This window comes from Falco punctatus, assembly GCF_963210335.1.
Source record: "Falco punctatus genome assembly, chromosome: 4".
NCBI lineage: Eukaryota > Metazoa > Chordata > Aves > Falconiformes > Falconidae > Falco > Falco punctatus.
In genome coordinates, this window is record NC_137583.1 from 39,172,050 (window position 1) to 39,198,615 (window position 26,566).

At 45.6% G+C, this 26,566-nt stretch overlaps 1 protein-coding gene and 1 long non-coding RNA gene across 4 annotated transcripts in view; both read left to right on the top strand.

Moving 5' to 3' along the window:
• Window positions 1-26,566, top strand: part of MGRN1 (mahogunin ring finger 1) — a 55,258-nt gene that overhangs the window by 6,788 nt on the left and 21,904 nt on the right. For all 3 annotated transcript variants that reach the window (XM_080384662.1, XM_080384660.1, XM_080384661.1), the window contains exons 2-6: window positions 1,249-1,367; window positions 4,333-4,421; window positions 10,467-10,613; window positions 22,181-22,298; window positions 26,303-26,369. In XM_080384662.1, the coding sequence (XP_080240788.1) occupies window positions 1,249-1,367; window positions 4,333-4,421; window positions 10,467-10,613; window positions 22,181-22,298; window positions 26,303-26,369 (540 nt within the window). The remainder of the gene's footprint in view (window positions 1-1,248; window positions 1,368-4,332; window positions 4,422-10,466; window positions 10,614-22,180; window positions 22,299-26,302; window positions 26,370-26,566) is intronic.
• Window positions 10,626-18,787, top strand: LOC308062758. The gene is made up of 2 exons (XR_013927671.1): window positions 10,626-11,199; window positions 12,121-18,787. It is a non-coding gene; the product is annotated as an uncharacterized lncRNA (long non-coding RNA).

The window sequence follows — 26,566 nt, forward strand, 5'->3', positions numbered from 1 at the left end:
AAACATCTGGACGCTTATAAGCTGAGCTCAGCAATAGCTGAGCACTTCCATCGTCATTAAAGCACTACCATCTGTGCAAAGTAAGAAGAGCCTTTCTTGGAGCATAAAGGAAAAAAGCCTTAATGGAAAAAACAGAGCCATTCATGAAAACCCTTCCATTTTGGAGTAAATCATGCTTGCTCCTAGCTAGAGGGACTGCAAATCCTTCCATAATGCCTCCATAACCATTCAGGTGATTAGTTACTGCTTCTGTAATGACTCGTTTTAAAACAAATTTTATGCTGTCTATGCATTGCCCCTAGGGAAGAAAATGTACATTTGGCTCAGTCCTTTCATCATGCGCATGAAAAACCCCCACTCTGAAACTTCAAGAGAAACAGCTTGGGTGGAGCCTTCTATTTTAGTTCTCTCATGATACTTATTTCTCTGGAATTGTAACTTTCTGAAGTTCATATTTGAGAGTGTTTTCCTGAAGTCTTTCTAGGAGGAGGCTACATTTGTGTTGCTCTCATACATCTGAGTTGATTTGGTTGATTTTGCAGTTAACCCGGTGCTCCAGAATCCCAGTGACCTTTGCACTATAGTGTATCACCTTAAAGACGAATGAAACAAGTGTGTGGTGAAGCTTTCAGAGCTGAAGTTCAATTTAGTCAGTCCCAGGGTGTATCTCTTCTAGACATCCATGTTTCTGCACTTAGAACTGTCAATGTTATTCATCAAATTCAACATCAAGGTATATAGTCTGTAGCATTCGCGGTAAAGGTTTTGTGTGGTTCTCACCCTGGGATATGGGAGCAAAAACGGAGAGGGAAGACAGACTTTGCCCAAAGGGAGTCCCTCTGGCTGTGCAGAGCTTTGCTGAGGGGGGAAGCTTCATCCTTCTCTGAGTACGTTGGTGGTGTTTGTGGGACTGGACTTCACGCTGGAAGGTGGAGAAAAGAGGGATTCATCAGAACTGAGCAATATTGAAAAGAGCTGACTCTTACTGCTCCCTGTCTCTTCTCTGGAAAACAAGTTAAAATGGAATTGTCTCTGCTGTAATATTTATTCTAGGCTGATCCCCCGCCCCCCACTTCTACTGTTGGCAGTAGCCATCAGTAGTACAGAGAAGGAGTGAACTAGCAAGTATTTTCTGTCTTGTGCTCTTTTATACTTGTGAATTAAAAACTGCACAGACCAGCTGTTCTTTAGGAAGCACTCATTTAGAGGTTTGTTTTTTAATTCCTTTGTGGTTTGTTTTTTTTCTAGGAAACTACTTTGCAAGTCACTTCTTTATGGGAGGCGAGAAGTTTGACACCCCTCACCCCGAGGGCTACCTTTTTGGCGAGAACATGGATCTAAACTTCCTCGGGAATAGACCTGTCCAGGCAAGTTCCTATATGCTGTCTATTTTACCCTTTTGTTTTCTGACTGTTTTGGAAAATCTTGTGTAGGGCTTGTAGAGGAAGGTAGCACAGACCTAAAAGACCTCGCTGCTTGGGGAGTGTCATTCTAGTCTGAGGTACAAAAGCATTCCTCTACCCCATGTCCCAGCTTGCTACCTGCTGTAGCTGTTCAGGTACAAGCAGAGTTTTTCTAGGAAGCAGTATTCACCTTCTGGGTTTATTTTCACTTAGGGCAGGAAGAAGAAGTAGTGGGGGAAGAAGAACAGGGACTCAGGAGCACAGATTTTGGGACTGATTCTGATTGCCTGCCTGAGCAAGTGTAAAACATGCTGCAGAGAGAAGGCTGGAAGGCAGATCACTCTCAGAGCCTGAACTTCACAGGGTTTGTGGGCACGCTGGCTGGATTCCAGTCAGTGTTCAGTGCATGCTGTTCTCAGGGTAAATGAGTGGCTTGACTGAGCCTAGGGCAGTGTTATGACAGATCTTAATATTTGGTGATTTTTGTTTGCTTTGTAACCTAGGTGGGCTGCTGAGAAAGTCTGTCCTTTAGCTTTCCCATTTGGAACATGGAGGTATTTCGGGGCACACAGGTGTTTTACCAGACTGTGAAAAGTGACCTGCTTGAGTAATTGGCTTGCTCTGTTGTCGTGGACAGGGAATAGTACTGTTGTGAGGGTCAGATAGGAATTTTATGCAAGCGTTTTAGATTCCTATTGCATCTCAGGACTGCTTAAAAAGAGCCACAAAGTAACAAAGTAGGAGCCATTCAGAGATGTTTTCAAAGTGCTGGGGAGGAAAGGGAAGAGAGCTGCTTGTTTGCCACTTGTTTTCCTAGTTGTTTCTGCAGCTTCAAAACATGACAATGAAAAATTGATGTCATAGTTCTCATCTTCAGAAAAGCGGTGACTATTAGCTAATTCGTGCTTGTAGTGCTCGGAGGTGGTTCAGTATCACCTCTGTTTTACAGATCAGAGAAACTGAGGCAAGATGACTTGATGTTTAAATTGGACTGGTGACAAGCACGTGCTTTGAGTTGTCCTCAGGCTATGCCATTGGTCTTCTTAACACCACAGTTAAATAACAGGTCTCTGCAGGAGAGGACAAGGGAGGATCTGGGAAGCTGTTGTTCAAGCAGAAAGCATAGATAAGCAAGGAATTAGGAGGAGTGACTTTAGATGGAAATCGTTCTGGATGTAACAATCCTGTGGAGGCTTGGAGATGCTCGCCACCTACCCTGTGCTGTGTCTGCATACAGGGCCTGTGCGGAACAGTGGTTAAAAGCTGACCGCTTATCTTTCGCTTTGTGACTAGCAGCTGCACAGCGCTCCCAACAAAAGCAGAAGACGCAGCTGTTAGCTAAATATCCCATGTGCATATGGCTGTGGGGACTAACCTTGCAGAGCTGAATTGACTGCATGTCTCAGCCTGGGTTTCCTTGCAGACATCCCAGTGCTGAATTTCATCACTTCTTAAGAGGGGAGTGGGTGAGAATGCTATTAACACAGTGGGATGGTTGCCAAATAGGTTTAAGAGAGGGAGGCTGTTTTGGTATATAGTTTGCCTATGTAAAGTTAATGCCCTTTGGCAGCTCTGATTAATCTTCAAGGAAAAAAACACTCGAACACAGAGCAGCAAAACTGCTTTCTGGATGTGGGCCAAGTTCTTGCTTTGGAGTAACAGAGGGCTTGTGTAGAGCAGTGTTACCAACCACAGCAGTGAGGGTGCAAGGAAAGTAGCTGTTGTTGTCCTGTGAAATCTCTGCTGCCTGTGGCTGTGGCACAGGGTCTTTTGCAGCTTTCTCCTGTTGGTCCAGAAACATGTTTTCCCTCAGGCTCTGGCTGTTGCCCCACCAATACATTTCTGTGGCCTGTGGGGACAACACTCAAGGGTTGTGTCCTGGAGCTGCCCTGAAGTTCAGCTGCAGCATCAGCATTTGTCTGCCTGTTTAGCAGACTAATTTCTAAGGAAATGTATATTGGTGGTCCCTGGTACTTCTGCTCTGCGTCAGTCATTCCATTCTCTCTGCACTGCTGCAGAGCACGTAGTCTGTGTGTGTTTGAAGGACCCCAACTCTAATGAGTTTGCGTGGTGGCTTTGTTGCTGGATACATTCAGTGTAACCTTCTGCCTGAAAGCCTGTCCCTTAGCTCTGTACCTTTGTGTCGTGCTGTTGCTCTGACTTGAGCAGGGCTGTGTCTCCAGGCTGAGCAGCTATCAAACTTGGCCATTGTGCGAGTGGATGTTTCAGGTTCAGACTTCACCAAGCAGAGAGGAGGTCCAGCAGGCAGGTCTGCAGCTGTACAGGTTGTGGTCCCCACAGTAAGGAGTTTCCTTTGCATTTCTCACTGGAGTGTGTGACCAGTAAGGAGGATTACAGTCTGAAGCATTATCGTCTTTTATTTAAAGGACAATCTGTGAGAGAAGGTCTCTGGACTGTAGAATAGAATGAGGCCCCCTATCCCTGTCTTGTTCTTTTCTTTTCCAGAACATTTGCCCCATTGTTTCAGAATAAAAAGAGTTTCCCCCAGTAATCCAGGGCTTCGGCATACTGATTAGCAGTCAAGTCACTGTTTGCGTGCTGTAACAGACATGAAAGAGCTGCATTTCTTCTGCTCAAGCTGGAGGTGGTTTCCTTAGTGGAAATAAAAGCTTGTGAGAGCAAGGCTTTCCAGACTGAGAATTCAGGCTGCAGAAAAAGCTTGTGAAAATGCTCTTTCTTGAAGTGTGTACTCCCAATATGAGTTATTGCTGGGCCAGAGCAGGATTTTTGCCCTGAAACATGTTTGTTTTATCTGTAAATAGAATCCTGTATTACTGTTCCTTGTGGCTGTTGTACTGAGTACCCTTAAAGGTAGATGTTTCTTGGTTTGGGTAAATCATATGCCAGGTAATATGCTGCTACCTTTTATAGCATAATAACAGGAGAATTATTTGCCTCTTTGTTCCAGTTTCCCTATGTAACTCCAGCTCCACATGAGCCAGTGAAGACACTGAGAAGTCTGGTGAATATCCGCAAAGATTCTCTCCGACTTGTGAGGTACTGTTATTGCCTGAACTTTTCATTTCATTCAACCCAGCAATCTGTCGTCCAGAGCCAAACTCTATTTGAAAAGGTTTTGGGGAAAGGGCTGAATTCCAGATCCTTCTTGCTAGGTATGTCCAGAGGTTCCAGTGTTCCCTTGTGATCAGAGCTTTCAGGTGGTTTGTTGTTCCTTATCCCTAGATTTGAGCAATCTGTGTTTCCAAACAGGACCAGGGATGTATACATCTCTGGAGGACAGGCTAGAGTGGTAAACAAAACCATGAAATCATTAGCATGAGTGGAAGATATTAGGCTGTAGGGTTTATTAACCTGGCAGATTCCTTTCTTCTTTCTTATGCAAGGAGAAGCCAGAAAGTAGCAGATTCTGGTGCAAGTCACAAGCAAGGAAGACTGATTGGTCTTGAGTGAAACTTCCTCAGGTTTCTCCTGTTGCCAAGATAGTTTGGTCCTAGTATTACGCATTTGTTTAGATGGCTGGTGTCCCATGCGTGGGGGGAGGAGGTCTGGATGATCATGGAGATCTGTTACCTTTCAGTGCTCAACGCTGAGATCTAAAGTGGCACTAGCTGGATTAAATGCAATGGCCAACACTTTGACCTGCAGCTGCCGTCTTTCAAACAGATGGCTGGAGTACAGGGGCCCAGCGCTTTGTATTGGTCTGAGCGACTGGGCGGGTGTCCAGACAGAGCTTTTCTCAAAGATCCTGGAGTTGCTCTGAATTCTGCGTTTCAGGCGCAGGGCTGGAGTACTGGCAGGGGGCCAACTTCAACCCTCAGCCAAGGTGGTTCTGAGAGCGTGGTATAACATGAGTAATTTTAGTCATAACCACACAAAACCCTCGGTTTGTTTTTATGTGAAAACTGAAGGTTGGGGGTTTTTTTTGTTTTGCTGTATTTTTAAATGAGCAATACGTGTGGTTTCAAAACTGATTGAACAGGAAAAGAGGGAAGAACTGAAAAAGTAACCATTGGTAAAGGGCTCTGAATGCTGTCTGGCTTTTTCAGCTGAAGAGTGAAGTATTTCTCTAGGGGAAAGTCTTGTTTTCCTCCCACACTTGCTGTGGAAAGGGTGTTTTTTCCTCCTTGCAGACATACACACAAACATGGTAACACCTATCAGAAGCCAAACGGGGAGCGGCTTTTCCACTGGGAGAGGCCTTCCTGTGAATGGAGATGTTGGTGAGGTTTAGTACATACAGTTCTATCATTCTCCTTTCAGTGGTTGCACGTCCTGTGCCCCCAAGCACATTTGCAGCTCTGGACTATTTGAAATACAGTGTCCATGCACCTAGATAGTGTCTAGGTTTGCATCTGTCTTAATTCTTGGTACTATTGATTCTTTCTCTGCCTCATGAGCTCTCATGTGCTCTCAGGCTCTTGTGCTGCTGCTGCTGTGTTAGTGCTGATGACAACACTGCCAATATTATATCAGTACAAAATTAGAGTAGACCCAAAATAAGATTTTGATTGCCAGTCCCCAAGGGCACATTCCGTTTTGTACTTTTCTACGATTCTGGACTAGAGGCTTTTCCTTTCTCCCTCTGTGCACGTAAAGACAGTTTGTACCCTCTCCAGCCTGGCTTATTCACAACCGATGGTTGAGGATTGCATGTTCTTTCCAAAACTAGTTAATTTTAATTTACCACCTCCTCCACCAAATAAAATGAAACTGAGCTAAGTGTCTAGGTGTAAAGTAGATTCTGATGGTAAAGTCCTCACAAGTTTTTTGTGTTTCATAGAATTACAGAATCATAGAATGAGTTGGAAGGGACTTAAAGGTCATGTAGTTTCAACCCCTCTGCCATGGGCAGGGACACCTTCCACTAGACCAGGCTGCTCCAAGCCCCATCCAGCCTGACCTTGAGCACTGCCAGGGATGGGGCACCCACAGCTGCTCTGGGCAGCCTGGGCCAGCGCCTCAGTACTCTCACACCGAAGAATTTTTTTTGTCTCTCGCATCTAAATCTACCCTTTTACAATTTAAAGCCATTCCCCCTTGTTCTATCCCTATGGGCCCTTGTAAAAAGTCCCTCCCCAGCTTTCCTGTCAGCCTGTTTATGCCCTGGCAGGCTGCTGTAAGGTTTTCCCAGAGCCTTCTCTTCTCCAGGCTGAACCACCCCACCTCTCTCAGCCTGTTTTCATAGGAGAGGTGCTCCAGTCTCTGATCAGCTTTGTGGCCTCCTCTGGACTCACTCCACTAAGACCACAGAGCATTTTGGATAAGGGCCTGAGAGGCAGGCAGATGGTAAAGATTGAGGGGAGATAGGTGAGTCACTGTAAGTGAGACAAGGGAAATCCCTTCTCTTCCCTCTCCAGCACAGCACACTGACCTTGATCCTTGGAGCTGTTCGTCCCGCGGTGGAGGTGGTGATGGTGGTGGTGCTGAGATTGCCTGCTCTGCAGCCCTGGACAGCATTTAACTGTGTACAGATCCCTGCAGAACCCCCAAATAGGAAAAGCTTCCATTTGATAGTGATCTCCCCTCATGAAAGTCAACACTGATAGAGACATCATCTAGTTCTTTCTTCATTTAATGCCTGCTCTAATACTGATGTAATCCATATCTCACAATATGAAGGCAAGCGATACTTAGCACTTATCCTGCATGTCTACTAAGTTTTTGGTTGAACTTTTTAGTCTCCCAAAGGATGAAATTGGGTTTGACTCAACCTATTTCCATAAAACTGTCATGGCTGTTGTTAATTATATTTTTATCTTTTTAATTCTTTAACAGACAAACAAAAAGTTCCAGCATTTCCATTGTTTTATCCAGAAGTGATGTTAGACCAGGTGGCGTCAGCTCCCATGGTCATCCTGCTTTGCCTTTTTCATCGTAACATTGGATCAGCTATTTGTTCTCAAAGGTGGTCAGTCGCTTCTGCTCTGTACATGTGATTGTGAAGGCTATGTGATTAACTTGTGTGCATGACTGAAAGGCACACCTACCAAAGTCACTGGTGTCTAAATTTGTGCATGCATCTGTGGCCACCTCACATTGACACTGTCAGTAGGGCTTGACTAAATGTACACTGTAAACTTCAAGTGCAGGTGGAGATAGAAGAGCTCTTGAACCACCTGAACCACCTCCTTGTCTGCCACATCCATTGCAAAGAAAGAAGGAATGCAAAACGCGTGACTTTGTCTTGTTACTCCCCTGAAGTTACATCCCACCTTTGCTACACCTTAAGGTGGAACATGATGTCTCTGCCTCTCAAAGTACACACCAAAGTAGTCCTTGCTTGTTCCTTGGTCCAGCTACCAGCTGGCATTCCTGCCTATGCAGTCTTTTCTAACCTGACCTCTTTGCTATGTGGCAGATGGTTTTCTTAACCTCCAGCACCAGGTGTGTTGAAACGGGAAGCTGTGTACACAGCCTTGCTGTGAGTGCCACCATTTAGGCACATATACCTTGCCCTCTACTTGAGTGGTGCTGTTGCTGGCAGACAGGGCTCTGACTCTCCTACTTCCCAGCAGATGCATCATCCAGAAACCTTCTTTCCAGGCACTGCAGTTGGTGATGGCCTCTCAGTGGTTTCCCCGGGCAACAGATTTACTCTAGTCTAGATTTAACCCCTTTTCTTCTTGAAAGGATGGAAGCACATTCTGAGTGCTGGCAGGGAGGTGCAGAGGTGAAGTTGGGAGCAGGAGGGTAATCTTGGAACCCGTATGCTTTTTGTGACTTCACTGAGAAGACAGAACAGGCAATGGTTTTACTAATGACATGTTGCTTTTGTGTGATCTGCTCCCACCTTGTTACCTGGGGCTGTTACAGGTGCCTAGATCTGTGTTGTCAATCTGTAACTCGCGCGTGTGCAGGGCATCTCTGTTTTAGTACCTACCTATCTATGCAGTGTGTATACATCATAGACTGTCTGTCTGTGCATAGATTTGATATCTATGAAGTAGCTTCATCGGTGCTTGCCTGAAAGGGGTGCTGGTTGTCCCCCACCCCCCACCCTACTTCTTCTGGAAGAAGTGGCAAGTGTATTGTAGCCTGGATTCCTCACTGCCAACCTCAGATCAGCTGAGGGCAGCACAGCAAGAAATAATTTGCTTGTGTTGTCGCTTTCCTGGACACACGTGCTTGTGAGTGGATTGTTGCTATCTGTGTTCTTAGGTCAGTCCAGCACAAAATGTTCATGCTACTCCCGTGTTTTCTAGGCAAATCTGCCCTGCTGGCTAGAGTGTTTCTTGTTTGCAGCCTTCAAGTGCCATGGTTTTATTCTTTGAGTGCAACTAGCTTGTGTGAAAATGCCATCTTGTGCTATGCTGTATATTGTATCCAGGCTGCTGCAGATGTTCAGACTCAGTTCTTGGGATTTGTCTTTTTTATGCTAGCATGTTGGGTGTATTTTGGCTTGATTTGCTGTTCTGACCTAGGTGAACCTCTGGCAAAAGTCTTGTTTGGAGCTTTCCAAGTCCTTCAGACAGGAATGCAAGTGTATGCTGTAGTGATTTACTAGGGTTACATCAGTACAAGTATGTGTGTTAGGTATTTGATTATACTGCTCTTAAGTTTTGTTTTTCACCTTCTGTATTAAATTGCTGAAGCTGAACATTTCATTCTTGCTCATGTGGTGTTAAGTAAAATTAATGCTGGAACCCTCTTAATTAGGCAGCAGTTATTACATCTCAGTGAACTCGGTAAAAAAGGATTCCCTTGACAATTTTTAGACTGAATTATGGAAGTATGCCTAGCCTGTTTCTGAGTATTTTCAACAGTGCAGGATATTCATCAAGTCCCTTTAATGAAGGGAGAGGCTGACTGATACTGTGAAGTCAGAAGTGGTGCCAAGCTTTTCCTGAATAGTTTAGCTGCTTGGCTTTGACCCAGGCATCCTGGCAATTAAGGTAATACTGATAGACAAGTGAGGCTGGAGCTGGGTGGCAAATGAAGTAGTAGTGAACCCCTCTCAAAGGCAGCCTGCTGCATTCACCACTCCTACGCAGTGCGTGAACTAATGGTGGTACCGACAGTCGTAGGATTACAGTGGGATTTGAATTTACCTATGAGAATCTGCTTCTGCCCTGCCAGTGAATCGCATGCGTTCTGTCTGTCACTTTGCTTTTCAAGGCGGGGAGATTGTCTTATGGTGCATTGTGTTGACTGTTTGTTCCAGGATCTGCTGGTCTCCCTGGCCACTCCTGGCACATCATAACTCACTGCTCATCCATGGCCATAGCTCACTGCCCTAGAGCTAGCTCCACACCAGCTTCTTCACCAGATTTGTTACCTGCCTTTTCCAGTAGTAGGGAGAAGGAATAATACTGGGTAGTGGTGATCACACAGTGGGATCCAGCTGTACAGTAGCCCATAGCCAAATTATGACTCACCTTTATGTTAATTGAAATAACTTCTAAACTCATTCTTGCATCGGTTATCATATGTCTGTTATGCAGTTGAACGTGTTAATTTTTGTGCATACAGTAGGTGTGTGCAAGCTTCAGTCATTAGCAGCATCAAAGGTTTAGTTGATGACTTGTACATTTAAAGGTTATTTGAAATTCCTATATTTGGATGCTTTCTGATCTGAATGTCATCTTCTGTGTGATACTGGAGATACCTTTTGTTGAGTTTCAGGAGTTCTTTGTGTTACAGAAACCTTGTTTTTTGCCTGTCACGCACCCATTTCATTTGCAGAATAAAAAGAATTAGGCGTTAGACTTCTTAGGCTCATGCAGGATTTCTTTAGCTCAAATACTGAGCCTAATATGAAGTTTTGAAAGGAGGGAGAATGTTTCCTCTCCTGAGGGTTTGACATTCAAGGGTTCACTTTCTCTGATTCTGTGTCCTGGCACTGTAAGGCTGGGTGAGATCCCTCAACACTGTCATTGCATAATTCATGTTAATAACTTCAATCAAATCTTGAGAGAATCTTCCTCAGAGGAAAGAATGGAAATCTCCTGGGAAGCCCCAGGTGGCAGCCCATGGTGCCTTGCCTGCCCAGAACACCTAGACTGGAGCACTCTTGTCCTGATTTCCAGAGTGATCTTGAGATCTCATAAATATATGTTCTAATCCTCTGGCATTATCTTTCAGGTATAAAGATGATGTTGATAGTCCTACTGAGGAGAATGGGAAGCAGAAAGTCCTGTACAGCCTGGAGTTCACGTTTGACGCAGATGCCCGTGTTGCCATCACTATCTACTGCCAGGCTACAGAAGAGTTTGTCGGTGGTATGGCAGTGTAAGTCCTGGGCTTGTGGGTGCGTGGAGGGATACAGGAGCTCTCAGGTGATGAGCCTGTCAAACATCTCTCATTAATCACCCCTGAGGGCAGTGCTGCCACAGGTGGTGGAGAGGGAAATCTCTTCTTTTTGTTTTGTTTTATATATTCTAATAGCTTTGAATATTACTTTCACTTCCCTCCCCACATAGCCAATATCCTCTCTTGTTCCCTTTTTGGATTGTTTTTTGGATGTGGGGAAGCCATTCTGTGCACAACAGAGGAGAGGAACTCACAGCTATATGCTTTGTCAGCAATATGTTCTATGAAATTAAAAAAACCAAACAACCAAACCACCACCACCCTTCCCTTCAAATACTACCTGGTTTTTTCCAGATCACCTAACTCACTGGATTTTTGTGTTCCCTGTGACAGGAGCATCTGGGCCATCAAAGTAAAATTCAATCTCACATTTACATAGCGAGTCTGTGGAATTGAGGCCCACCTAAAGCCCTGTTTGGGATAAATGACCACCTCAACACAGACACTTGGGAGATGGTTATCAGGAGGATTTACTGCCTGAAACCCTGTCTGTGTTTCCTGCCAGGTACATGTATTAGTCTTTGGCTAGCTGTAGAACAAATGGTCAAAACGTCATCTGTGGAGTCTTTCTTGTATTCTGCTAACGCATCCCTACAGACTTTAAAACCTTTTTATCTAAATGGCACGTTTAAACCATACCAATCAACAGTGTATGGCATAAGACCATGAAAAATCTCTTCTGTGTATTAAGAGCTAAGGTGATAAAACATGCTCTCTCTGGTGTGAATTGGGTACACATGAGCTGCTGATATGTTATGGCAGGCTTCTGATGGCCATGGGACAAAGAATTCTTTTTGTTCTATGGCTAAAGGAAGAATCAGGCTGCAGAAGCTCTTGGCTTCATCTAGTAGAGGCTTTTGGCTGATCAGCGGCTCTGTGCACGTAGTGCTGACGGCTTCTGCAGTAGTGCTTGGGATTTGGGGGTAAATGTACATTTTATTGGAGGGATCTGCAGAGGTTTCAGCAGAGAGAAGTATGTATGCAAACCATAAAATGGCTTATGTGTTTTATGCAAAGTATAAACATCGCAGTAATGATGGATGGATAGTGTATTTTTAGAAATGAGACAAGCTTAATGCTCCCATCCAGATGTGCATTCCTCCAAACTGGAGGATATCCCGACCCAGAACTTTCGTTTAGGCCCCTTTTCTTCTTCTGTTGAAGCCTATGGCTGCCTTTATTTTGGGGACGTAATAAATTAGCTCCTTTTAAGTGCTTGAAAAATATCTCTTGACAAACTCTGAAAACACTTTCTATTTAGATCCAGATTTTCCTGAGCAGAGCTGAATGCAGCAGGATGCCTTAGAAATCCTGATAAAGTTTCCGTGTTCTGTCTCTTAGGTCCTTAGGTTTCCTGTGAATTTAGTGCTAGTGAAGGTGTTGGAATGGCAGCCTTGGAGATTGAAGTCCTCTTTTCCTAATACAGGTACAACGTGGAGAGGTGGCCAGCGTCCCTTGTGCTGCCCTGCAGTGTTCCTTGTTTGCTGACCTGAGGAGGAAACCATCTGTGGGCTAATGGGGAGGACTGAGGGCCTCTATGGCCAGGGTGGATGTATTTACATTGCCAGACTTCAGCTGTGGCTTGAATCAGCAAGTCTTGTTTAAAATCATTGATTTTAATCTTGTTTTGCTATTCACTTGTTGGTTTACATCGAAGGAGAATTTGTCACTGGTCAGTAACAATGAAACATCTGCATCTACAACTCAGTGTAAGCTTCATAGCAAACTTTGTGATACATTTTACAAAGACCTTATCTGTAAAGAATATGCATATAGTTTAAAATGTATTTTTTCAGACTCCTAATTTTGCATTTTGTTATGTCAAAATGGCAAAAAAGTTACTCTAAAGAGAAAAGATACTTTTTTTTTTTAACCTGTCTTGAACCAAGCTGTGTTGGGATGGAAGTGCAACTGCATCACCCAAGACCAGCAGTGTAGCATTCTTGTTGGTTAAACTGCTCCGTTAGACTCTTAAGAGACTGTCTTGTCAAGTTGGACCTTGAATAATAATTGCTTAATGAAAGTATTATACTGACCAAACGTGACTGTTTCTGGATAGAGTGTTTTCAGTCTTCTGTAACTAGTAGCTCTCCCCTCAGAACTCTGTTGGTTGATTGGAGGAGGAGAACACAGTTTCTAGTTCACTTAAGAACAAGTTTTACTGAAATTTAGTGCCATGCACTAAGCCAGTGACTGCCACCAGGGCCGTTGCCTGTTCTTCAAAGCTTATGCAGCAAACATGAGCTACCGAATTGCTCTTTACATTTAATTTGAACAATTCCTAGGTAGAGTTTCTGAAAGTTAATACAACTGTCAATTTCAAAGAAAAATACAGTGTTTTTCTTTAAATATGAATGTTTTAATCCACCCTGTCCATGGTTCACTGAGAGATGGATCTCTGTTCTGATGGTGGAGAGGAAGCCTTTGTTGATGAGCCCTGCCTGCCTCTGCACGAAACCAGGATCAGTAGTCAGCAGTCATTACCTTGCTAACGAAATGTAGCTGATGATACTGTGCTGCCCTGCTAGGGTGGCAGCAGTCCCCGGTGCACTAAACCTTCGTGTCAAAAGATAAAGCACTCTGATGCAGCTCTGGCTTCCACTGCTGGCCTTTTATTTAATAAATCATACTTTAATTTCCCTGTAGTATAGAAGTGATGAACTATCTGTCTCTGCTCTGCAGTTCTTGGACAATAAATATTATGTAGGTGTGGGGGGCTGCACCAGAAGCCAGGGAACCTTTTGGAAAGCCTGATCCTGATTTCATGCAGATGCGTAGGTAATAAGGGCTGAGGGAAGTTAGATACAAATATAGACTTTATAAGCTGCTTTAATTCAACCCAGGCTATTTTTCCATGTGGAAGTGGCTCATGAAGCACGTCTTGGGGCTAGTGCAGCTGCCCAAAGTAGGCATCTCTGCTTCTCTGGATTTGCTGGCTGCTAGTAAAAACCTTTTGAAGCTCTGATTTCAGCTTTGCAAAGCAGTTCTGAAAGGGCACTGCTATAATTACTTAGATTTATTCTTTTCAAATTCTAGTGGAAAAAAAAAATCTGGGCTGGATTCTTAGAGCACTAAGTGGAGTGAGTGCATTTTTAGTGCACTAATACAAATGCAGCTTCCCCCTGTCTGGGCTGAAGCTACCAAGCTTCTTCCTTTTTTCTCAATTTCTTCTGGTGCTAACAGCTACATTCAAAGAACAAGCCTGTGCAAAAGCTACACTATGTATAAATTAAAAACTTTTTCTGTTGCTGTGTCCAGCACTTGATTGGGAAGAAGATGCTCTTTAAAATAAACTACTTTTTTTTTTTTCCACTGTCCTAAATTGATGCTAAATCCTAAAATGGGAGAAACTTTCTGGACCCTTGTCAAAAGCAGAAATTTTCTCCTAGTCCCCAGCCTGCAGCATGGCTCCTTAGAAGCGCTAAACAAGTTATTCTTGCTTCTCTGCTGGAACAACCACCAATCCTGATAGTATCAACACTCTGCTCATGTGAAACTCCTGCTAGGAACGTTGTTATATTCATACAACTTGGGGTGAGAGGGGGGAGGGAAGATGGCTCTCCCTGAGCAACAAGGCATTGCTTGTTGTAGAGCCTCTGCTCATCTGAGAGCCAAAAGGGTCAAGGTTCTGCCTTCAGGATTAGCTGGTCTCCATGACCAAAGGGAAACCTTTCTCTCTGCAAGCCAGAAAGCTCCCTTCTGGAGTTGTTTGGGCTCTAGTTAAAAGCTGGTGGCTTTATCAGTATGTGCTGCCTGTCCTAACTTGTCTCAAAGGGAGTGTTCAGCAAGACTTTCTCAGGTAATCGTGCTGGGAGATGTGCTCAGCTATACCATTTCCTAGCCAAGATCTTGGGAACATGTAGCTCCTAACTGCTGCCTGCCTCTTGTCCTGGACTCTTGAACTCTGGGTTTCATCAGGAGCTGTATCGTCACCAGTGTGGGACCACAGTTGACCAGTAAAGTCTGAAGGAGGTGAAGGTGTGGCTGTTGGTGATTGTAGAGGTGTCTCCACCTCTGCAGCCCCATGCCCAGGGGAAGGTATCCAGCACTTTCCGGTGCTAGCGCAGATATCTCTAGAAGCCTCTTGGATGAAATGGGAATTAGTTTAAATCTAGAGGGGACTGCTTCTCTCACCTTGAATGCCTTTTGCCCAGTCACTTTGTGGTGAGCCTAAAGATTCTTCAGAGCAAAACATACCAGTGTTTTGCACCAGCTGGTGCATTATCCCAGGGGTAAGAGAGACCAGATCTGCTGATGTCCACAGTCTCCTTAATTAATGGAATTAGCAGTGACCTGCCTCTGAACAGCTGAAGACCCCCAACATTCTCAGTTTTAATTATTTTTCTGGTTGTGTCAATTTTCTTTGGTTCTGGAAATCAGCAAACTGCTGTGCTGTGCTTCTGTTCCCTGTGGCAGTCCCTGCAGTGAGCTTTGGCACAGCGTCTTCCCTGAGGATCCGCTCTTGTCTTTGGTTAGTGGTGGATGTGCTCTTGGGGAGTTGGTCTGTGATCTGGCTGGCCTGAAGAGAGGATTTGTCAGTTTGTCCTTTCCTTTGGCCTCAGTTCCCCGGCAGCTGGGTAGAAAGCAGGGAATTCCCTGGCTGGGGAAACCACCGTAAGAGCTTGACTGCTCACCTGTGAGGACAAGCCTTGTATTGCTCAGTGTCACTGAGGCACAGCAGTACCTGTCAGCTTCAGAAATGTCCTACAAACAAAGAGAAACCTGCTGTCAGAATCTGCGGTGCTAACTGGGGGTTAAGACTAGCTGGTTGGAGAGGCAGCTCCATGCCTGTGGGAGAGGCGGTTGGCATATACAGCAGGGAAGGGTTCAGCCATCTGGGCCAAAAGGGGATGGGTGACCAGGATGGGCCCTGTCTATGTGGCGTGAAACTCTCTACATTAGCGTATAGGAGGTGCAAGCATGCAGCTGTGTGAGCTGTATGTTGACTACTCGTTAGTGATTGCCCATAAACGTGTAATGTCCCCCCAAATAAATGAGAGCGTACTCTGCATTGCATTTCCATTGCAGGGCTGGCAGGGCTGGCTCCTAGAGATTAGTTGAAATACCCCCTGTTCCTAGCCTGCCTTCTGCAGTAACTGGTTCATGTGTTTGTACCCTTCGAAGTTGTCTGTTTAGGAGACAGGTATGTTTTTTGGAGCAGGCTGCAGAGACATACTCTCTTTTTGTGTGTGCTCTATGAATGCATCCTCTCCTTTTCTGGCAAAAGCCTTGATGTGCACGCTATTAGCCTGTTCCTGGGAGGGCCCCTGGGACTTCTCCAGCTGTAGGTATCCTGCTGACTAGCAGGAAGGATTGTGTAGTTGAAACATGACAGCAGCGGTTGTTTCCTCAGGGGAAGAAGTCAAACCAGCCCTGTAGCTGGAAGCACTTGAAACAGCCAGCTCTAAAGACATGAGCAATCCAGGCAGATCAGGAGCTGATAATAAATATGACATGAGAGGTTTGAGTTTTGCAGCATGTTCTTATGAACAAGATCTTCCTCTTTGGACAGAAAAGGTTCTCGTCTGTATCCCAGTAATGTTGCCAAGCTCTGTTTTCTCATTAGAAAGAAAAAACACAATGAAAATAGGTCAGTCTAGCTCTGCAATCCTTGCCCTTTTTCAGGTCCGTGTTGTTTGTGTTGCTGATGCACAAAGGGGTGTACTGGATATTTATTTATTTGAAAAATCTCATTTCCTTGTTTGTTTTGCAATGCCTGCTGCACTCATTGCAAACATCCTACCACAGTCTTTTAAGCTGACGGTGGACGTGACACTGCAATGATTATATATTCTGTCTGCATGTGGACGTTTGAATAGTTGGTTCACAAAATGAAATCCAACTGAAACGGGTAGCTCAGCACACAGCTGTTTTCACTAAAGCTTGCGTAGGAGAGACAGTCACTTGGATATTCCTTTGGTTATTTAATAGCCTCTGTCTATTCAGGGCCTTTGAAAGGTGCTTTTGCTGCTTTTGGCAGCAGGCTATGGTGATGAATATGAATTCTTTGTGCAGAGAGATTTCTTCTGTGTGAAGGCGAGTGCTGTTTTTGCTAGGCGCAAGCCTTTATGGCCAAAGCCTGCTTTGATCCAGGCGGACACCAGTCCCCAAGGGAACGCTGTAGTGTGCAGAGTTCACAGGCTGGAATACTAAATTCTATAGATTTCACCAAGCAGACAAACCCGCTGTTTTTAATAAGAGTTCTGGCCTTTGTGCCTCTCTGTGTAGCTGTAGTGTAAGCCGCTGGCTTTGAAGCCTGGCTGGAGCCGTGAGCACGGTGCTCTCACCATAAGTTCAGCAGCTGAAGGCAGACCACGGCGGGTGCGGAGGGGCAGGAGCAGCAGGGTTTCAGCTGCATGGTAAGGTGTTTGTTTCCTCCTGGCCTGGAGTGGAAACTCAGTCTTAGGAGGAAGCAGGAGGGGAGGAGAAGCCTGGCAGGGACTGCAGTGCACCACCTGAGCACCCTGTTGACTCCAAACTCTGTGGGAGCCTCTCTGGGCTGGATCTCGTCTAACTCTGACTGAGACCCAGGACTATGGCCACGTTATATTTCAGTGGCGTTTCTTTTAACAGTAAAAATCACTATGAGTTGAGACACTTGTTCAACTGCCCTCTTCCCCAAGAGCTGACCTGTGAGATCCTGGCCCAAAATGAAAGCAGAGTGTGCAGGTGGGAGAGGGGGAGGCCAGCGTGCTTGCTCCACATCGACTCCTGCCCCCTTTGAACACCAGCAGAACATGACTGGCTCCCTCCTCATCACCTGTAAGAGGCTGCGGAGCCTGCCAGGCAGTCGCAGCCTGCAGCAGTGGGAGAATTGATTCCTGAGGACCCTCTAAAGCTCTCGTATAACTCTGCTTTCGGTAACTCTGCCTTCTCCTCAGTTCACTGCACGTTGCCATGCAGTGTGCGCAGCTGTTGCTGAAGAAAGAGGACTCTTATTTTTCCACGGGCTCTTCAAAGGGAAGACTGTCTCTCAGCAGTACCTTGGGGCAATGTTGCTACTTGCATCCTACTTTTCTCTGAGGAATGGGGTCTGGGCTGTGCTGGCGTAACTCTGAGGCAAGCTGGCTAGGATCCTTGCTCGGTGCTTCTCGGTCGGGGTCCCAGCACGCTTGTGGGAACAGGAACCATCTTTTGACTGTCTGAGGCAGCCCCAGTGCCAGGCAGAGCTGAGTGTGAGGAACGCAGCCGTGAAGAAGTCCGCACGAGTTGGGACTGGCACCCTGCTGAGAACTTCCCCAGGCGCTGATCTGGGATGAGCGAGAGGGGAAAACACCCCCATGCATTTGTGTCAAGTCTCCAGTAAGCATGTAGCAACAGAAGTTGAACTGCTTAGCCAGAGGTTCACAAACACTAGCATGCCACTGGTGGCTCGGGAGCTACTTGAGGTCTGCAGGTGCCTGGTAGCGAATCCGGACTGTGTACAGGGAGAAGGCTGCAGGAGCCATGGGCTGAGTTTCTCTGTGCAGGCAGTGAGTGCTTCTCAGCTGACGGTGGAGGAGTGAGACGGGAATAATTTTGGTTTGTTTCCTGTTCTCTCAAAAATCACTGTGGTGTAGTCACAGGGCTGCTCATCTGCTGTTCTCCCATAGACAGCTGGTTTTGGGAGGTGGAAGGGGTTGACATGGAGGAGGGAGGGACACATTTGCTTTGTGGGAGTACAGGTGTGTCAAGGAGTTTACAGGAGGAGATGGGCTGCATGAATCCTGAGAGCTGGGGGCTGCTGCTGCAGTCAGCAGTGTGGTACCTCGCATTGCTGGTGATTCTCAGGCTGCCGGTGTGCTGGAGCAAACAAACAGGTTTAAAAAAATGTGATGGGGGACTTCTGTTTGGTGCTAAGCTGCTAGGACAGACCTACTTCTCCAATGTCCTGAGCTGCCAGTGATGGCAACGTGGTTTTGTTAGACCTCCCAGCTGTATGGAGACCTGGCCTGGTGCAGTCTGAGAAATAGCAAGCCAAACATTCAGATTTCACCTTCATGCAGGGAGAGGCAGCACATTGTTTTCTGCTATCTTTTATTTTAATACATGCTCTCTTTTTCTGTAACGCATCTCCACAGCTCTAGAGCTTCTCCACTATTGTTTGCTGTAAGCCCACAGCAACACAGGCAAGGAATAGAAGACTTAACGAATACAGCAGATGCCAACTTAAAGGGCTGAGGGTGGGTGGAGACCACTTAGACATTAGTATGCAGGGTACTTGCTTTGTAACAACTTGCCAAATTGTCCTCCTGTGCAGCATGAGGAGTGTGTACTTGTGCAGTGGATCCCATGCATCACCTTAGAAAGATGATTGATCTCTGTGACAGTCTGGGATCACCAGTGCTTCCAAGAAGTTTACCAAGCTCTTTACCAAGCAAAAGCCTCGGTGGTGGCTGCTGACTGGAGGTCTCCAGTGTTGTCTAGTTGTTCAGATCCAAGTTTGATGAGTTTTGGCAGTGGGGGCTAGGCAGTCACACAGTTCGAGGCGTAAAGTTCATTTGGGGAAGCCTCCTTGATATTTTTGTCATACTTTCAGCTCCAAAAATCTATGTGTACCTGGTTTATTTCTTTTCTCAGGGGCAACAAGTCTATATGAGTATTGTTCTACCCTGTCCTCCTTGGAACAGCACTACTTGTTTTCCTGTCGTAGACTGATTTGGGCTTCTGGTGCTGTAAGTGCAGGTCCTCTGGCCCTCCTGGCACTCATCAGCAGCATGTTTAGATCCTTGTCCCAGCTCCACTCTCTCCTCTGCACTTTATTTCCAGTAAGTTCATGGCTTGCTGTCACCTTAGATAAGCCACTCTTCCATCTCCTGCTTTCCTAGCTGTAGAGGGAGAATTGTTCCTCTCTGCAGTGCTGGGAAGCTTTGAGAGTGCCACAAAAGGAGCTAGATACAGACTTGCTCTATTCATTGTGCTTGACAACTCAGTAAATAAAACTTCACTCAATTGCTTGCTCTGTAATTCACACATAAAAGACCTGTCATTCTGATCTCTCCCACACCGTGTTTTAAATGCAAAGAATGGAGTGAGACCTAGTAAAGCAGCACTATTCCAGTACAGTACAGAGTGGTCTTTGAGGGTAAGGTATTGCCATAAATAACATAACGCACCTGCCCTGGCAGGAAAAGCGGAGTGCACATGGTGAACCTGGCCTTTGTCACAGCCCTCCGGAATTTAATGTGGATCTTGTGATACTTGATAAGTCTTCTGGATCCTCATAGAGTGCAGGAACTACAGTAGCTTTTCAGAGAAGGGCAGCAGTTCATGCCAGTGGGGAGCCTGGCTTTTCCTCCTTGGGTTTGAGAGGAATTAATAAATATTCATAATTTTTTGGTATCCAGGTTCTTACACCTTCAGCTGCAAAATGCATCCTAATCATCCTGCTTTCAGGTTTTTTGTTACAGTGCTGGCTTGAGCCCTGCAGGGCAGCACACTGTCTCAATGAGCTCTTGCACTCTGGCAGCAGGTAGCTGCCAGAGCTATAGCTCTTGAGTGTAAAGTTTCCACAGTATTGCTTAAAGCTGAGTTTCAAGGTTCAGACACGTCCTCTCTAATCACCTCTGCCATCCTCCAGCCCAGTCTTCACATCTGGTGTGATGCTCACTTCTGCAGTTCTTGGTTGACTCTGCCCTGTGGGCTTTTCCCACAGTTTTTGCTTCACCCCCTCTGGAAGTGAGCTGCCCAGCCCTCTTGCTCCATGCTAACAGGAAACCAGAAGGCATTATCTCAGATGTAGAACAGCTTTGTATTGCCATCCCCTTCTGGTGTGCTGCGCTCCTCCACAAAATGTAGTTAGGCTGAAGGAATGTAGAGCTTTCCAACATTTGCTTATGTACCTGGTGATTTGTAAGCTGTGTCTGTGTTTCAGAACAGCTGAACACCCTCAAAAGTACAGAATCCTGTTTTTCAAGCAAGGATTATCTTTCCTTTGCCTCTGTGCACACTCTGTTAACTGCTCTGCTTGACAGGGCTCTGTACTGAATTGGCCACATCAAATGCCTCAGTCTCCTCTGATGGTGTCTGCTTTGCAGGGCTGGCAGTAGTACTGTCTGTGTTATGAGAAATGGAATCGGCAAAATCTGAGGAGCTTGTTGTCAGGGGATCCTGTGTGATATCCCAAGTTGAATTATGGAAAAACTCAGCCTAGAGTTCCTGGTGCTAACGTGACACCTGTCCCCAGGCTGCCTGGTTGATCAAGAACAGTAGCAATCAAGTTTGAACAGTCAACAAGGCTTCGAGCTTGTAGCTCTTCAGTGTGCGGTGGCTGGAGGCCAGCGCTCTCAGTCTCACCATGTGAAGCTCTGCTTAGGAAGTGATTAGTTCTGCTTAGGAAGTTAGCGTGCAGAAGAGATAACATCCCATTACTGTGATGGGCTGTTACAGCCTTTCTTGTAGGGCTGGAGCTAGACCTGTTTCATCGCCGTGCTGGAAGAGGTTGTTGTTTCTGCAGTGTAAGCCTCTTGGGCAAGGGATCTCTCAGTTTCTCTCTGTTTGTCAACATGCTCTGAACACACAGTAGCTCAACAACAAAGACTTTCGTGGTAAAACCAGCTTTCAGTGTTCCCAACCCTACTTTGCAGTTCACTGCCTCCTCTCCTGTGCCAGAACTGGCATAGCGAGGGGCTGTGCACACCCAGCTCAGAAAAAGGGGTGAAAACGTCTTGATTCTGCTTTGCCACTGAAGCCTGCTGTGAAGCACAGCACCTGTAGAGATGGCCAGTGGGCAATGAAACATCTCTCATGGGGCAGACAGCACTGGGTGGGCTCTGGGTGCAGAAGATGGTGGGTGGTAGCTATGGCCCCATTCCAGAGACGTTCAACCCAGCCTGGCAGGGCTGGTGTTTCACAGTTCCAGGCCTCGAGGCAGCTGAAAAGTTCTGACTCTTTTCTAGGTGGTGGGTGTGGAGGGCTGGTTGGTGTCTCTAGTGGTGTTGGTAGCCCTGCAACAGCTCTGGGGAAGCACATGAGGGATAGAGGAGTGAGATGGAATAGCTCTTGCCTACCAGGGTGGTGGCAGGCCAGGCAGTGTTCCTCACTGCAGAGCTGTCCCGTGGAGGCACGGGAGAGCTTTCAGCACCGGGTTGGGTAGTGCATTCCCGCTGTTAGGTCATCGCTCGTTCTTCCTGGGTTTCCTGCAGAAGATGGGACTGTGCTGGGCTGAAAGCCAGCGTTGCCTAGGCCCTGGATTTAGTGAGCTAGCCTTTCCCAGGCTGCTGCAACCCACCATACTCCTCTGACACCCAGTGTTTCCGGGCAGGTCAGTATGGATCCAGTCAGACTGTGCCTGTCTGCGCTGCTTTCCCTTCCCCGTGCTCACCTTCTTGCTTTGACCTTTCCCTTCCCTTTTTGTATCCCCACTGAATGGCTTCCAGCCCCCGCCAGCTCTGCCTCTTAGAGCTGCCACTTGTGATTCCTGAATGGCGGACAGATGTGAATGAATGACAGCTTAGCAGAGAGCAATCATTTGTTACAGCAAGTTTTCTTCCCCCCCCTTTCTTCAGATACAGCACAAAGAATCCCTCTCTGCAGTCGGAGACGGTTCATTACAAGAGAGGGGTAAGCCAGCAATTCTCGCTGCCTTCCTTCAAGATTGATTTCTCAGACTGGAAGGATGATGAGGTAAGTCTTTTCTCAGTGTCCTCTTCTTCCCACAACCCTGCTGTCCCAGAAGCACTGGACTCCATTTAGTGCCGTGAAGTTATGGGTGGAACGTATGCTCTCCCAGCTGCCATGGGATGTTTTGTGGGTGTGAGATGAATGGGTCCCTGGGAGGAGCAGGTATGAACACTGTGCGGGAACTTGGCAGATAGATCAGGTAAACAGGGAAGAAACCCCAAGAAGCAACTTTTGATATCGCTGATCAGTTGGCACCCCAACGTCTGGGGTAGGAGGGAGACTGCGGAGACTGGCACTGGAGCTTTTCCTGGTGGAACCTGCCACTCCTCACCCTTCCTCTCCCTGCCAGCCAAAGAGCTTGTGGGAACAAATGTCTGTCCTGATCTCTCTGTTGTGGTGTTTTTTGGGGTTTGGTTTTTGTCTTTTTTGGCTGGTCCTCTAGAACAGTGGTCTACAAAGTGGGATGCATGCAAGACAATTTGTTGGGATGTTGGAAGAACTTCAGTAGAACATGTATATATATCTTATAAATAATAAATATCCATATATTGGGAGTATAAAACCCCATTTTTTACTGATGGGATGAGTAGTCAAAATAATTTGGAGACCACTGCTCTAGAAGAGTCCTGTTCTGTTTAAGGGCCACATCCTGCGTTATTAAGTGTAGCAGTACAGTGAGGGGGGTGGGGATACTCTCCCTTCTGGGGCAGATTCACACTGGTGCATTGATGCTGAATAAGGGAATGCCTGCCTCCTTTTAGTTTAACCCATAACTGCAAACAGATGAGGGCTTGGTTTTAATTAAGCTCTGTGGCTTTTACTACATAGCAGGATCTGTGGAATCCTATTAATTTTGGTATCTTCGCAACATTCCAACCCAGGCAGTACTCTGTCTCTTCAGCCTCTGAGCTTTGGCCCAAGGGCTTCCCCTGCACGTGATGCAGGGCATGGAGGCCTTGATCTTTTTCCCTGCTCTGTGCAGAATTGCCAGAAGAGATTTCTGATGCAGAGGAGTCCATCTGTAGCTATTGCTAATATATTTGTTCCTGTAGACCCCTCTCCCAGGTCAACACTGATACAGTGTTCATTTCCTGACCCAAGCTTGTATAAGAGTATTGTGTATGTGAAGACTGGGTAAAAAAAAGGCAAAAAAAGAAAAAAGATACCTACTTATTAAAAATAAAATAAAATAAAAATCTTTCATGTATTTTGGAAAGACTGAATAGCTATTGTCTTGAAGTTGCAGTTATAACTATAATCAGTCCCGTGCCTTAACAAATGCCGTGGCGGTTACCAAGAGCCTGCAGAATCTGGTCTCCTGATGTCTTGGCTTTTCTGCCAATATATGATTTCACAAGTTCAGCCTACAAAAGCCTGGAAGAGCTGCTTTTCAATCCCTTCTGTCGTCTTGAGAGCTGGAAAGTAGGAGCTCAGATCCCTTCTTAAAGAATTGAGAAGCTTAATTTTCACTTTTGTCCTGCCAGCAAGGTTTTAACTCCAGTACTAAAGTCATGTCCCTTTGACAGCTTAAAAGGGGAGATGCTGTGGAAAAGTAAGCTTCTAGCTCACTTTGCTTGAATCTGCTGCATCCTCTGTCTCCTCTTTTTCATCAGTGTTACTGGGAGCTCTGGTTGTGGAGAAAATGTGGAACAAGCATTGTGATTCAGAAAAGTTTCTTCTCCCATTTCAGCTCTGTGTACATATCAGTCCTTGTCCTCTCAACTCCAGTAGAATGTATACCACTAAATCTTCTTAATTGGCCACTGAAATGCAGCGTGTCTATTTGAGACAGCTGGCAGAGTGTTATCACTCAGCTGTGTACAATTGCATGCTTCAGATTGCTTTCCAGCTTTATTGGTGTTGTCCAAAAACCCCAGATTTACTTCATATTTTTGCTTAGTGTAATACTTGCATATGATGTTGTTCTTGGCTGGCCAACAGAAGGGAAAATAATGTTATGTTGGGTTGTTATGTGGAAAGCTTTATAAAAGTTTACTTTGTCTTTGCAATATGCTGGTTTGCTTGCAAGTTATAGTGTATGGCTCATGTTGAGACAGTTGTTTTCAGGTCCCTAAAAACTAATGTGAAATGGACCCTTAAGGAGGCCTTTTGTTTGAGAACGCAAAAGTTTATATCGTAAAGCAACCACAATTCTATGATGTGACTTTCCCTTCAAATGGACAAGCAGTAACTGTTGTCGTGCAGTAATAAATCAGAGCAGGAAGCAAAGCAAAACCATAAGCTTCTTTCAGCAATTTTAATCAATTGTCCTCAATGAATTTTCCCTCTGTGGCATTCCATAATGGTTCAGCTGGAAAATAGTGGCTCAATCAGTCTCTTCTGTAACAAATACTGAGAGGTTAAATGAGATTTTTGTGTTTGCTCTGTTACTCTGTTGTTTTGGAAAAAGAATAGATTCTGGTAGTTTAAAAGAGGAATAAAATGTAAAACCATCATACAGAGGATGAAAATCAATATCCCTCAGGTTTGAAGACTAGGTAGGTCAAATCATAAGGTCTTCTCGCACATGCTTTCTGTTTGGAGTCAGGTATGCACATTTGGATGGATGTGTGTACGTGCAAAGCTTTGTTATGCAGCCAAGAGTTGCTTCGAGAAAGCACTACATAAGCTGAGTGGCCCCAAAGGCATGCACCCTGCACAAGGAGTGTGCAGCTATGGACAGAAGAGCAGCAGACTAGCAATTCCCTCTTCCCCTTGCACCTCCCGTGGAAGGTTGGTGAGCTGTTGCAGTCCGAAGCACATGCCTGCAGCTCTTGGCAGAGGCACAGCCGTGTGGCTAGTAGGCTACAGCACACTTGGCTTGTGGCTGACCAGGTATATCATCTCCCAGTGTACAGGTATTCATTTCAGGGTGAACGTTTAGGTTGTAATTCATTTGAGGAGGAACCATTTTCAGCTATGTTAAGGGTCACAGTGAGGGTCACCTTCCCTCCAGGCCGGGTGTTTTGGGTTGCTCTTTGTGCCAGTGCCAATGGCTATCTTGATAGTTTGTCTTTTGTGAGGGACTGGCTTGAGAAGATCAGGCTGCAAATTATGTTGGAGCTTCGGGGAAGTGGAAAGAAGCCCCGAAGCACTACCTGAACGGTGCTGCTATGCTTCAAATTGAGTCTCAGTTTTCACTGGAAAACTGGAAACAAACTACCTGGAGCACCATGGTGAAGTGACATCTTTTTCTCTCTTGCCAAGGGATGAGACAAAAATAGCCAATAATCAACAAAACACACCAGAAATCCAGTCTCTGAGCCACTTCTGTTCCTGGCATAGGACAGTGTTTGCAAGGTTGCATTTTTCTTGTGTTTGTAAGATGACACGGAGCTTTTGAAGTATTCTAATGAAGTGCAGGGCAAAGGAAGAAATTGAGTCTGTTTTCCTTGCACTCAAGTGACATCTTAAATTTTTACTCTTGCTGATTAAAAGGTCAAGAATCTGAATTTCCTAGCGTGCCAAGAGATAGAAGTCAGTCTGGTGTTTCCTTAAAGTGTTGTGTGAGTTAAAATTTTACAGATTTTTCTATGTATCTTCAAGAACTTCATATATGGAGTCAGGATTTCTTCTGTGGTGTAGGGAGCATAACATGTACTGCTGTGCTATAACCAGTATATCCTACCATAGGCAAGCAAAACTCTGACACTAAATATGTTTTGAGAATCTTGTCCTACCACAAATCACTCAGGAGACTTCTAGGATATATGAATTAGTGAGAATTAAATACCATATAAAATTCAAAGGGAGATCCTTTGCTTTGCTAGCTGCAGCTGGTGTTCAGTGCTGTGTCAGCCTATATATGTTGTAGTTATTCTGATTGACTGTTTGAAAGGTGGTGCCTGAATTTTAAATGTTCCTGCTCCGTTGTGTCCTTTTGAGACCAGGGTCTGGGGACCCATCAGAAGGAACTTTCATTCCTCTGATGTTAATGCCATTTCGAGCACTGTCTTCAGGCAAGCCTGGTGTGAATTGTCTAACCTCATCTCCTTTCTTTCCCTCAGCTGAACTTTGACTTGGATCGTGGCGTGTTCCCTGTGGTCATCCGAGCAGTGGTGGATGAAGGGGATGGTAAGCATGGTGTGCTCCCTTGGTCTTTTTCAAAGTCTCCTTGAGGTTATGTGGCGCCTTCAGAGCAGGCCACCTGCTGCAATGATGAAAACATTTTACTTGTAGCAAAGGCTTGGGGAACCTTTCCAGAATAAAAATATTTCAGGAGTTCACCTTAACTTCCCTGTGTTAAAAAGGCCCAGCTAACCACAGGTTCT